The sequence below is a fragment of the Chenopodium quinoa genome, unplaced genomic scaffold, assembly GCF_001683475.1.
Source record: "Chenopodium quinoa cultivar QQ74 unplaced genomic scaffold, ASM168347v1, whole genome shotgun sequence".
Classification (NCBI taxonomy): domain Eukaryota; kingdom Viridiplantae; phylum Streptophyta; class Magnoliopsida; order Caryophyllales; family Amaranthaceae; genus Chenopodium; species Chenopodium quinoa.
In genome coordinates this window covers 97,118-110,966 of record NW_018744874.1, presented here as the reverse complement: position 1 = coordinate 110,966, position 13,849 = coordinate 97,118, and the positions used below count along the sequence as shown (strand labels likewise).

Genomic DNA, 13,849 nt, shown 5'->3' with positions numbered 1-13,849 from the left:
ACTCTACGTTACTACAATACAGGAGAGTAAAAAAAATGTTATTTTAGATAAAAACAACTCATAAAAGTCCTGCTACAGTTGAAAGCAGTACAAAAAACATAAAGTACATTCATAAATCATAAGCATTTTACTAATTGGTGTTTAATTATACTGCAAATCATCACTGAAGACTAACTACTAGGGAGTAAGAGCTAAAAGAAACATAATTATCAATCTAATGACTTTTTTGAGTTTCGACTTAAAAGATAAGGATGTTTCTCATATGTTCGGTAACATAAAATTGGAACGACTTAAAAGACATGTATGTGGCTATGTGCTGTCTTGCTAATATGCAGATTACTTGTGAACATATTGGGAAAAATAGAATAAAATCAAAAGTATGTATTTTGTGTATTCTATCATATTGCTCATTATGTAAAATTCTTCAAAAGAGTGCTAAGTCTGCTAACAGAGTAACAGTACATCTTTTCCACCTACACTTTGTGAATTAATGTTCATAGGATGCTCAAAATTTGCAGTAAAAGCAACAGTGTCAGGGTAAATTGCTACCAAAAATTTACAAATGAAACTGCTAACAACATAATCATCCCAACAACAATTCTAGCTATCAATCAGTCAAAATCATACCACCCATGTCCTAATAAAGTTATCGTATTACTAGTTCAAATCACATATATTATCGATATTAACAATTACGGTAATTCCTTATGCCAGACAAAGAAATTAACAAAGATTACAACAGTAGTACAAGAAAATTAAAATCATGAACTTTTATTATATCATCATCTAATACATTCTCACACAGCTGAGCTACAGAATCTGATATGGTCTAACTCAATATCCAAAACTCATATCAGTCACAAAGATAAACATATTTTCTACACTCATAATTATGTCTAAGATTACATACACAATATTAAATATTACTTTGACATCTAAAACACCTACAATTCTATCTTCTTAGTACTAAATTCCACCCTCAACTTTTTTTTTTCCATAAAGTTGATTATTTCTTTTTCACCAAAACCCAAAAATTATAAAAGTCAAAATCTATCTACTTTTCAACCTCAAATTATGGAAATAAAAACAGTCAAAATAAAAGAAAAAAAAAATAGAAATCTTTCAACATTCCACACACAAATTAAAGAAACAAATTTATTTTTTTTTAAAAAAAAAAAAAAAACCCACAAAATTGTGAAAAATTAAGTGGGTTTTAAATCTTGAAACATAGCATCCCACCTGATTTCTTCAAGAGCAGGAGTCCAATATTCATCATCTTCTTGATCATCATCACAAACTTTATTATTATTATTATTATTATCTTCTTTACTTTGATGAAGATCATACATCAAAGGGCTTGAGTAACTATCAAGCTTAGGAGTAGACACAACCATTGAATCATCATGATCACCTTCACCATCAACATGATCATGATTATTATCATCATAATCACCCAAATAATCACCATTAGTAAGCATTAATCTATCTTGATAATTACTATTAACCATCACTAATTTCCTACTACTACTCCTCATCATCATTGCCTTCTTCCATCTTGAACTATAGCTTATCCCACCACCACCTCCGCCGCCGCCGCCGCCGATTTTGTTCTTCTTGTTGCTCTTCTTCTTGTTTGACAAAACAATTAGTGCTCTTCCATCATTTTCTCTATGAACCAAGGTTGCTATGTAATTAGCCAAGGACTTTTTGGTCTTTTTCAAAGCAACAAAGAGTTTTGCCATTGGATGCTTCAAGCTTAAGCTTAAACTTTTTTGTGCTTGATTTTTCTCTCTTCTTGCTAACTTGAGAATTTCTAGCCTATGTTTGGCTATTGTAATTCCCATACTTTGAAGAAATTCATGGTTGAAATATGATATATCCTCTTTTTCTAGCTCATTTTGTGCAAATGCTAACCCATATTCATACACTATTGATGACTCTAACCCTGTTTTTGATAACCATGAATACCAATCCATCACTAAAAAAAACTTTTCCGAAGATATCTTATGCAACCGTTGTATACTAAACCTTCAAGATTTTCCAAGTGAGGAATATTGTACAGGAGGAAAAAACAATTTGAAGAGTGTAGTAGTGTGTTATACTACAATAATAATAAGTGTACAATAATTAATAATAAGTTATGAAAATGAGGAAATTCTATATATGATGAAAAGGGGCAGTTGGGGGTGGTTTGTAAGTGTATAATTAAAAAGGAAAATATGATAATAATGGAGGGTTTTATTTATTTATAAATTTATAAAAGATTTGAATGAAGATTTTAATTTCAAACTTTATTGTTAAAAATTAAAAGGGATGGTTATAACTTGAGAGTGACAAAAGATAAAAGAGATGTGAAAAATGGGAATGTAGGGTCTTAAGATATAAAGGTAGGGTGACCACATTCCCTACAAATTTGGGAAAGTATGAACAAGAATTTTGAAAGAGTGAGGTTTAAGAAAAATTGTGTATGATGCCATTAATCACGGGGCTCAGGGCAATTTAAAGTAAAGATATTTGGGGTTACCCACTATATTTTTGGTCTTGACGTGTTGTGTCCACTGAGTTTTTGGATGGTTATTACTTTAATTAATTAGAGTAATCGACTTGTATGTTTGATTAATTAATCGATAATGAAGTAAAGTTATCGGATTGGATTTTTTTATGGGTTAATCTAGCTTGTTTTTGTGAGTCGGACACTTGAGAATAAGGGAGGGTATTTGATGTCAAGGACGATAGTGGAATCTTAATTATGTATTAACTTGAGGTATGTATATGCCATATAATTTAGACAAATTATATGTTATATCCTTATGAATTACGAAGTACGGAGTACGGAGTATATATTATGATTTGATTATCTGAACAGTACAACTTGTTTTGAGGGCTCTGAAAAAAAGTAAAAATTGCAAAGTACTTGCCTAACAATTGGAATTGTAATTTTTCAATATGACCTCCTTTTTTTTTTTTTTTTTTTTTTTTTTTTGCAACGTTGTTATTATCATAAATTTCCTTTAGATACGTGATTCAAATGTTACAAATCCCCATAGATCTGACACATAGAACTAAACAAATCTTAGATGGAAAAATAAAAACAAAACAAAACTTTGGATCCAATTTCTAAATTGTCCTTAAGTAGTCACTTTAGCCAAGCACATAAACAATTTGTTGATTTAATATATGTTAATGAAATATACTTCCTTCATTAGAAAACTGTTGCAAATTATAAAGTTTTACACTTTTTTTTCTTATGTACTATGTATGTATCTAATTTCGTAATAAAAAAACATTCAAACGAAAAGATGTAATTAGTGTAAAAGTTATATTTCAACAAGTATATTAGTGTAAAAGTTATATTTCATTCTAACCCTACACCTTTACCCAATTTATATTACTCCCTCTATTTCAAAGTAATTATATAGTTTGAGAAATACAAGCAACAATAATATAGTCGGGATTCAATCACTAGCATCAAATTACCATTCTTAAAAATATTTCTGACTGAAATAAATGCTGATGAACATTAAAAAAGACTACCACATTCTAAGATCACATTAACTATAATGAGTAATTGAACATGTGTATCGATTGCTTCGTCCTTGATCTACTGTAATCTAGGCAATATATAAAAATATGCATGGACTGTCTCGACAAAAGCTTAATATAAAGAGCTTATCTTTAGCTATCATTTTGACTTTATAATGTATTGGTATGTAGCAGGTTACCTTGTCTGCCATCACCTCACTTTAATAATTTAGTTAATAAGTTAAATGCGTGCCATAATATATTTTAATTATACTAATTGTTTGTCTATCATAATTGTTATGTTCATGCATTTGCGTTAAAATATATCTACCACATTAATAACTAATTAATCATGTAATAACGCTAATAAGTTAGTGTTGGAATGGTCGGTATTAAAAAAAAAAAAAAAAATTGGATTATTGTTTTGTTTTACTATAACAAAAGTTTGATTTAATTAGGTAACGTTAATTTATAAGTTATACTCCATGCATGAAATGATCATGTTTAAGCCACTCCACTGTAACACTAGTTAATTGTTACTTTTAAGAATTTTATATTTAAGTAATAATGACTCAAATGATTAATTATGGGGAAAATACAAGTAAATCTGCCAGATAAATGAATTTTTGTTAATCTGGTGATATTTTTGTAAATATATTAAAAAAAAACAGGGTCATTTATTCAGTACTTTTGGTGAGCTGTCCAATTACTGTTTGCCTTTTGCTTTTACTTTTGGTGAGGAAATTACATATGTACCCCTCAACTAGTACATGTAAAGACGCATATACCCCTCTACTAGTACTTAAAAAGACAATTATACCCCCAGATAAACAAATTTTGTTTTGTTTATCTGGGGAATTGACTGGGTATTGCTGTTAAGGTCATCTAGTTTTTCCTACTCCAATAATGAACACAAATGACAAGTTAAAGTCTCTCAGGAAAAAAATAGATATACAAGACATATATACATGCCACACATCCACACACTCATAAAAATGATGAGAGCGAAAGTGTTAATTCGAGTAGTTGGGTCAGGTTCGACGGTATCAAATCGAGTCAAGTCTAATTCAAATTTGAGCCATGTAAGTTAAAATTTGAGTCGGATTTTATTTAGGTTAGTTAGTTTTGAATTGGATTGACTAGTTCAATTTTTGAACACCTCAGCTCATAGAACATAACGTTACGTATGTACCTAAGAATATACTGTAAGGTTAGAATTAAATCAAGCGTTGAAAAGCTGTACAGTACTATAGTAAGGAATAATGGGGCAAAAGTCAGAGGCACCTAACTCTAGTTTTTATTGAGGTTAGCAGAGAAGTTGATAAAAGGACGAAGTGGTGGGCAACGCCTAAAAAGTCCTACTCCTACATACCATGCATATTTTACAGGACATGCATTATAAATAAATGTATTGTACATTTGTTGATGATCATCACTGTACTATAGTTTATAATGAATAATAAGTATGTCTTAAACTATGTAGGAGGCTGACGCTCTATTGATGAGTATTGACTCTCTTTTTTTTCTATTAATGGCACGTATAGACTATAGATGTGGGCATTTTACACCTACTAAAGCAAAATTGTAACATATTGCATTCAATGCTTAAATTTTAGTTCTACAATTTTGTATATTTTTTTTTTATTAATCAAATATTTTAAGTTTTTTTTTTTTTTTTTTTAACCCCCCTTCTGAATACATATCTACAAGAAATTTATATATTTTGAAAGTTTATACCAAGACGAATATTACAAGATTCACTTGACTATCATGTATCAAAATGACAGTCAAACATATTTTAAACATATTTCAAGTATTATAGGAGCAAAATTGAGTAAATGGCTTTTCTATCTGAAGTGCTATATTTATAAGGGAGTTCAAACAATCTCTTGTATAAGAATATTGTCTAGCATCAAAGATTAATCAAACAACTTCATTTTAACCTACGAACATGATTGAAGTCATTATTAAATGATTAAAATATCATGAACAATCAAAGAATCTAAACTTGAGCTCACTTGTAGCCTAAGTAAAATGAATCTAATGAACACTAATTGAGAATAATTACTTTTTTGTTTTTAAATCATTATGAAATAGTACAAGTGGCCTTTGAGCCTATCCCAAAAATATTGTTAATGTTGGCCAACTCATCTCATCATAGCAAGTGAGGATGGGAAAGGTGGTAAATTTATGTCCCCCCATGCGCGCGCTAGAGACGGTAAAACGTTTTAACAATACTTGTATTTTGCATTATATTGTTTACTTGTATTATTATTTAAAGTATTGGCAAAAAAAAAAAAAAAAAGGTACTGGCATAAAACTTGTGATTAAACCAATTTATTACTATACTAGTATTTATTTAATCCTCTCTGATTTTCTTACTTGTTTATTTATTAGTTGTGTTTCTCATTATGTTTGTATTTTTGTTTTGTTTAATGGCAAATTAATCTACCTCTATTATCCTCTCTTAACCTAAAGTTTTCCACTAATAAATTCCATTTTCTTGATTTATGCTACAATAAATAAGAAGATCAAAGAAAAATAGTTGTAGTTGTAAAGTTAGCAAGTTAGTTAATCATCACAAGCTAGCTCATTTAAAAGGAAATTTTAAGAACAAAGAAGTGAAGAACTTAACACAACCTATTATTTTTTACAAAAATAAACAATGAATTTTCACTTTTTATCCCCTTTTTAGCATCAACTCTAGTCATCAACCAAGCAAAACTAACTCAATCAAATGGTGAAAACTTACATCACATGCGTGATCTTAAACTCATGAGATCAAGTCGTACTAGGAGCACTTTAAAAGTAATACTACGTATTATCTTACCTTAATCTCACTCTCAAAACGGCTTATGCAATTATGATGGGCAAGTTGTCTCTTAAATGTATGAGGTCGACCCAACCCTACTATATTAATACTATGAACCCTAACTATAAGATATAATGAGTTGACAATAATGAAGTGCTAAACAACTCAATCTGTCAAAATCTTAATCATAATGACTTAGATTAAGACAAATTCAAACAAAAAATACTCCTTAAAAGATTGGACATAATAAACCAAAGATACAACATATGTAGGTCCAAAAACAAGAAATTTGCTAACAGTTGAAATTCACATGTATTCACATGCCTTCTTTGTAAGCATGCAATCAATTGATATTTTGGACTTTGTCATAATTTTTGGTCTCTTCTATCACAATTTTTGAGAATGAGATATGTAATACAATGTAATGTTACCATGTGAAATTATTTTTGTCCTCAACGTATAATAACACTCAATGACCCTTTCCCATACTCCACCTATCAATTTCTTTGATATTTATGTTAGATTTGGATTGTGATGATCATGCAATGTTTTAATGGATTGGAACTTTAGCCTATGTAACAAGGTTTTTGTGTGTTGGTTGAGTACTAATTGTATTGGTTGGAAGTTAGGACAATGAAAGGGATAGCCGTCGAGTTTAATTATATAGATCGAAATTATGAGTATGTCATTGTAAGGTGAATCGTGGAAGGATAATGATAATTTTTTGGATCGACCAAACATTTTTGCATCATACTTGTATATGAAAGGGATCGGATTTATTGAAATAAGAAATATGCAATGACTAGGGATTATATATATGTGGGGAGCTATTATTGCTGCAAATTGCATTTGTAGCTAAAAGCAAGAACTAAATGTAAAGAAGAAATAGTCTGATATCACAAAAATAATGCAAGAAGTTAATGCACGATACATTGAGACCAATAGGAATATAGGATGCAGGTACTAATCATGCATACTTTTGCTTCATTTAATAATGAGGTAGTTTGATATTTAGTGTGATTAAACTGTATCAACAAAAAAACAATAATTTATCAATAATTAAACATTCAAATCAAATCACCATATTTCAAATGAATGTAACAATCTAATGATGTAAAATTTTGGTCTCTTGTTTAGATAGTCGATCTAATGATGTACTAATTCTTTACTTTGATTTTCTTTAAAGTAAAGATGTTAAATGGAATAAGCTCTTCAATATCCCCTAAAACCTTTATCTTGATCTATGAGATGGCCTGGCAAAATTTCAATTGGAACACTAAGCTTAACACGTACTATGTACTATCTCCGTTTCTGCGTTTTATATTATTTCCAACGATTAGACACTTTCTACTCACACTTAATGTCATATCGTTGTACATAATATGAAACAGAGGTGGTATTATTAGATGCTTAACTGTCTTACATTTTAACTAGTGTTGTGAAAATTGGTTCCCGATAATAAGGGGAACTATAATCATGAAATCATCAAATGAAAACGAAACATGAAAGCAGTTAGATTAGGTGCAAGTGTCGTAGAGTTTTCTTCACTGCACAATAAAATCATGATCATAAAAGGCAATGCAACAATAAGAGGCGATGCAAAGCTATACGTAACCAATGAACTACACGCATGGATAAGTTTGGGGTAGCAATGCATTGAATAATGACCCAACAAACACCATTTATTACCCAATAAATTAACTATGAATGTACTTTGTCTTTAATCATCTTGACCAAAATAAATAGGCAAACACCTTCCGTTTTAATCATCTTGACCAAAATAAATAGGCAAACACATTCAGTTTGTCCTTCACAATAATCGTGTTGCCTCATCAACATCTTTTCATATCTCAACTACGGAGTAATTGTTTTGAAAATCATTTTTTTTTTTTTGACTGAAATAAATATTTATTTGGTCTTTTAAAGGATTTGTTACATCTTAGAAAGATATAGAAGACCCTAATATGCCTGCAAAGTGAACTCCGAGCCCAGGGTAGAGCCTTTGATGCCCAAGTTAGTACACAAATAAGTTTGAAAAAGGCTAAACAACGAACGGGCTCGGGATGAACCAGAGAGGAATCCTCTGAGTGGTTCACAAACGAACCAGTTCGTTGCATAACCCTTATAAAAAAAAAAAACGGCTGCTGCGACATTTTATAGTACAATTTAAGTGAATTTCTGTGAGCAAAAATATAGGACACCTAGTCATCAAGCACTATTTTAGGGAGTTCAGAAAAGTTGTGGAATTCAGAACCAAATTTAGTGTTTCTGACAAAGTTATGCTCACATTCCTCTGTTGTGATTTGTGAGTTTCAACATTCTGCTGTCTCCAGTGTAGAGCACTACTGTCAATTTTATCATGGTTTTATACCCCAAATGAATTTCAGTATGACTAAAGCTAAGTCAGTCATCAAGCAAAGCTTAATCCCCCACCACTGAAAGTGTCCCACCTAAGTGCACATAGCATAGTGCATCCCCTATTGCATCCTTCACAGGTGTCAGCGCGTGAGGTGCACCAACACACCCATCACATGTGTCACCACATGACGCAAACACACCAACACTTGTGGTGCACGCGCCATTGTGCCAATAATTAGTTGTTTTATGCACCCAAGTGTACCATAGAATATTATTAAGGTTCGGGAATGTTTTTTTTTTTTTTTTTTTTTTTTTTTGTCAAAAAAAAAAAAGAAAAAAAATAGTTTGAGGAAATGAGATTTTCCATGAGTCTCATGAGTCATGACCATCTTCTGTCTCTCTGTTCATCCTACAACCCAAATAAAATCTATCCTCAACAGTCAAAGGCTCAAAACCCAACAACTTGGGCCAATAAAAGTGTTCTTGATGAAACACAATTAAGTGTAAGAGTGAAAATTGTCTTTGGGCCTAGTTTGTTATAATTGCATAGGCTTACTTTGGTTTCACTGTCCCTAAGGAACAATTGGAAATACAGTATCCTGGCTTCTACAATCAGAATCTTAGCTTCACTTAACCTATACTCTAAAACTGAAGAATCTGCATTCTCTGCAGTACTCTCACATTGAATCCCAAATCTGTGTTTAACAAGTTTTCTACAGAGCTACAATAAACTTTAGAAAGGAGTGAATCAATAACAATGGAACATCAAGAAGAACGAATCGGGAATAGGAAACATCAGTGGCTCTTCCTGTAGAAGAGTAATAAGAGAAAGTGCTAGCAGTTATTACAACACCACACCATACATTAGTCGAGCATCAATCACTCAAATGAGACTTAGGCAATGGTTGACCCGTCTTTATAGCAGTATTCTACAAGGCTTAGAATGAGCAATCCCTGTTAACAGCAGCAACTCCTCTCTTCGGAGCCCAACGCCTATGGCAAAGATAGTGTTTGAAAGACTTTGATAACCTCATGGCTTGTCAAATTCCAATGATGAATCAAAGGCTTTGTCAAAGTGAAGATGATTTCTCAAGAATAAATGCTTAGAGAACTTGAGATACAAGATGACTCTTGATTCTTGAATAGACAAGAGTTTTTTGAATGAGGGAGCAGACATGCTGAATAATTAGGGTATAAGAACCATTCTCAAATCTATCCTTTCAAATGCTTAGGTTACTCAGTCACTCCTAGTGCCCTCAGTAAGTTATTAACATAACAACGGTGGAGTATCGAAGTCCTATCTCTCAATACTTCCCAAGTCCTAACACAAAGTTACTCAATATGCTCTATACCTCCCAACACATTACAAGTATATTCATTGGACATTCATCAAAATCATAAAAGACACATAATGACATAAACTGTTCAGCATCATAATTTCCAAGTCAATATTACAGCTCATCCATCCAAATTCGCCAAGAATCCTAAAACAATATTTTGCTTGTCAATAAGTACCTTCCATCGATCAGTTCCCAATTACTTCTACATGTGATAGGTCCAAAATACAGTCCAGTAAGAGTGCCATTGCTTGATTTATGACATTCAAGCATTTATTCTAGCGAACATCCAATATTTAGCATGACAGTATTCCACAAAAATGCAGAACATTTTTCAATCAAGTAAAAGCTGAATCTGAGCTCCCAAAAGTTTAAGTGCTTCACTTATTGGAGTGCACTGAGAGGCAAGAAAAAAGACGATAAAATAAATACTGAAATTCAAAGACAATCAAGACTCAACTCACTCAAGAGTACGGAGCCAAACAAGAATGTAAACCGTTATACTTGATGCAAAGCTAAAACAAAAAAATATTCAAAAATATTGCTATTAAAGTAACACACTGGTCGGATTCTGCATCCGGAAACAGCTAATAATACTACACTGTATTTATTCCGCAATTTCCTACACAAAAATCAGGCCAGAGATACAGATATTGCTTTTATGCACATCAATGACCTGTTCAAGAATGAATGAGTGAACACTAGAGGCTTTAACACATTACATGAGATCAAGTTTGAGAGATACATGTGAATTAGTTCTAAGAACAGGGGCTTACACTGATGGAGCCTCCAAATCCTTGAACATGCAGCAGTTATCATGAAAGTCTCCCCCTTCATGTCAAGCCATCAAATTGATTTCGTGCAATCAGTCACAACCTCAAATATCGAGCAAAAATCTATTCTTGGATCGACCTCCATGATGCAATGATGGATAAACAATTGTTGTGGCCCATTGTGGAGCAATTTACATATGGACAAACTCATTAATGTAATAGTACACTCCCTGTTTCCAGGGGTCCCTCGAATTTCCGCAGCAGAAGTGATCTAACCTGTATAAGTCTCTTCGTTATCCCCCCAAAGAATACCAACTAAAAGACGCCTAATTCGTGAAAAAGACAACTAAGAATGATCTTGTAGTCCATAAACATTGCCAATCACTCCAATGATACCAACTACTGCAGCCACTACCAGCATGGTCCATGAGAAAAACTTCTCTCCGTGGGTCAAACTTTGCCCTTGCCCATCCAACCGTAATGCAATAAGACATGGAAATATGAAACCTAATGACACTGCTGTTGTTGCCCCCGTAAACTTGAATGCAGTCCAAATGCTAGGAATCATTGTAGAACCAAGATAAAGCAAGGCCAACAACACAGTAGTTAGGATGTAAAGCCTTTTCTTACTATCTGAAATAGATGAATCGGTAAAAATCAAGGCATTAACTGCTTCCCGTAGTGAGAAATGAATAACTGGGAAAACAAGAACTAAGTGGAGAATGTATCCTATCCTAATGATATAATTCAGGGCAGCACTGTAGGGGATTCCAAGATCTGTATCAAAATTGGTGAGAATATCAGATTCAGTGTTCTTCCCAAAAAGCAAATATCCAGAGAAGGCAGTGAAACCATAAACCACTACAGTAACAAGTGTTGTGATTCTTACTACACGATTCATCTTTTGTGGAGAACGCCCATCAAGCTCATTATAAATAGGCTGAACATTGAAGTGGCAAACATACGCATTCGTCATCACTGGGATCACCACAAGCAAATTCACAATCGCCTTATTAGAACTAATATCCGGTGTCATCCTAGGAGGATCAATCTTCCCTTCAACAACCTTAACAAGTGCAATGGAACACGTTACAACAACAAAGACCACAGCAAGAGCAACTGAAGCAGCTGAAGTCAAGCTCAAGGAGTCAATCTTCTCCAACGCACACAACGGTGCCAAAAAGACGAGCAAAACCACCAATATCACAAGCTTCCTCTGATCCCAAACCCCATTACCCATCATCTGATCAAAAACCCCAACATGATGATACGAACCCGACATCACATCACCAATTATAATCAAATAAACAACCAAAACCCCTGCATTGTTTATAATAATACAAATCTCGGACAAGATCCTCGCAGGACGGCCTAGGGCAAACTGGACAACCTCTCCATACGACAGTGCTTTCGAATGCACCGCAAATCTAACCAGCAATTCGACACTAATCTCCGACAAAATCCCTATAACAACTATCAAAACCATCCCTAAACCTAACCCCAGAACCCCCATTGCCGCCGGCAACGCCATAATCCCAGCACCAATAATCGAAGTAGTCAGATTAAAAACTGCACCAGGAACCCCAGACCCTTTACCAATACCACCGACAATTAAGGGGTAATTAGGGTAATTATCAAATTCAGAATCATCAATATCAACATTACTATCAACCACATTTGGTGGTTTTACATACCCATTACTAGTAATTGGTAAAAGAGATGATGTATCATGATTTTGCAATTGTAATTCCACAAATTTATCTCTAGGAACAGCTGAATAACCACTAGCCATTGTCTAATATATCAACAATAAACTAGCGATTATAATGAAAAAACTATATATATATTATATAATATGATTATTTAACAAAATTGAATGAATCAAACAATAAAGATTAGAACTTTAACGATTTTAAACTTACAGAATAACAGATCCAAGATGAATATCCTCAAAATCGTGAATTTGGGTTGATGGGATTTTTGAAGAAGAGGGAATTTGTAGAAGAAATAGAGGAATTTGGGCTAGATCTGAGAAGGGTCAACTGATTAAAATTGGGAAGATCGGAAAATGAAGAAGAAAGAATAGTATGAAAAATTGAAGAAAGAGAAATAGAGAAGATTTATGGACCGTCAGATTAGAATGAACACGGTTTATTAAATCATAAGCAAGTAGAGAGGAACTTTCTTTGTGAGCAAAGTCTGGTTAGTCTATCTGTCGGTAAGATGTCAAATTTAAGGGTCACTTTTTTTTTTTTTTTTTTTTTTTTATGAACTTGAAATTTAATAAAAAAAATTAAAGTAAAAAAATTGTGGAAGAGTTTAAAAGTAGAAGAATTACAGTAAAATATTAATTGGTTAGTTGATGGTCAGAAGGATAATGCTTAATACTACAATTTGGTGAGTTCAATATAGAATAGGACTTGGAGCCAAACTAATTTTTTAATACTCTATTACTTTTTTTTTTTTTTTTTTTGAAGGAAATACTCTAATACTTCGTACTTCGTACTTCATACTTAAAGATCTTCTCTTCTAATGCTGTGAATTATAATGGATTCATGTTAATGTACATAAACTTAATTTTAAATAGAGCTGGTGTATATCGAAAACATATTTACTCAAAAAAAAATACGGAGTGTATATACTTTAATACGGAGTATAATAAAAGTTGTCTAAATTTTTACTTGAATAATAAACAAATTAAGGCAAAAGCTAATGAGCAGAGAAATAAAGTGCAAATATTAGAGTAAAATTAACATTAATTACACCGAACGATGCGTGATTTTGTCATAATTACACCGAACGACGCATGATTTTGTCATAAATTCCTAACTTGATACCATTTCAACCAATATAATTTATCCTTATTTGACGCACCGAGACGCTCGTTAGCAAGATCGACAAATTAATTGTCCAAACTTATCAAGAATTATTTTGAGTGACACTTGATTATTTAGTGGGACACCAATTATATGGTTTCATGTTTCCAAAGCACGACAAAATCTGATTCATTTACTCCCTCTAATTAATTTATTATTTGTTTGATTTTT

General features: G+C 32.4%; 2 protein-coding genes across 2 annotated transcripts; both read right to left on the bottom strand.

Moving 5' to 3' along the window:
• Positions 1-745: 745 nt before the first annotated feature.
• Positions 746-2,477, bottom strand: LOC110704933. Its single transcript, XM_021882742.1, has one exon. The coding sequence runs from the start codon at positions 1,974-1,976 to the stop codon at positions 1,203-1,205; it is 774 nt and encodes a 257-aa protein (XP_021738434.1). The 5' UTR covers positions 1,977-2,477; the 3' UTR covers positions 746-1,202.
• Positions 2,478-8,063: 5,586 nt separating this feature from the next.
• On the bottom strand, positions 8,064-13,032 carry LOC110704932 (amino acid transporter AVT6E-like). The gene has a single exon (XM_021882741.1). The coding sequence runs from the start codon at positions 12,592-12,594 to the stop codon at positions 11,149-11,151; it is 1,446 nt and encodes a 481-aa protein (XP_021738433.1). The 5' UTR covers positions 12,595-13,032; the 3' UTR covers positions 8,064-11,148.
• Positions 13,033-13,849: the final 817 nt, after the last annotated feature.

Excerpts from the sequence above, each read along its gene's own strand:
- LOC110704933 (XM_021882742.1), bottom strand. The coding sequence starts at position 1,976 with ATGGATTGGTATTCATGGTTATCAAAAACAGGGTTAGAGTCATCAATA.
- LOC110704932 (XM_021882741.1), bottom strand. The coding sequence starts at position 12,594 with ATGGCTAGTGGTTATTCAGCTGTTCCTAGAGATAAATTTGTGGAATTA.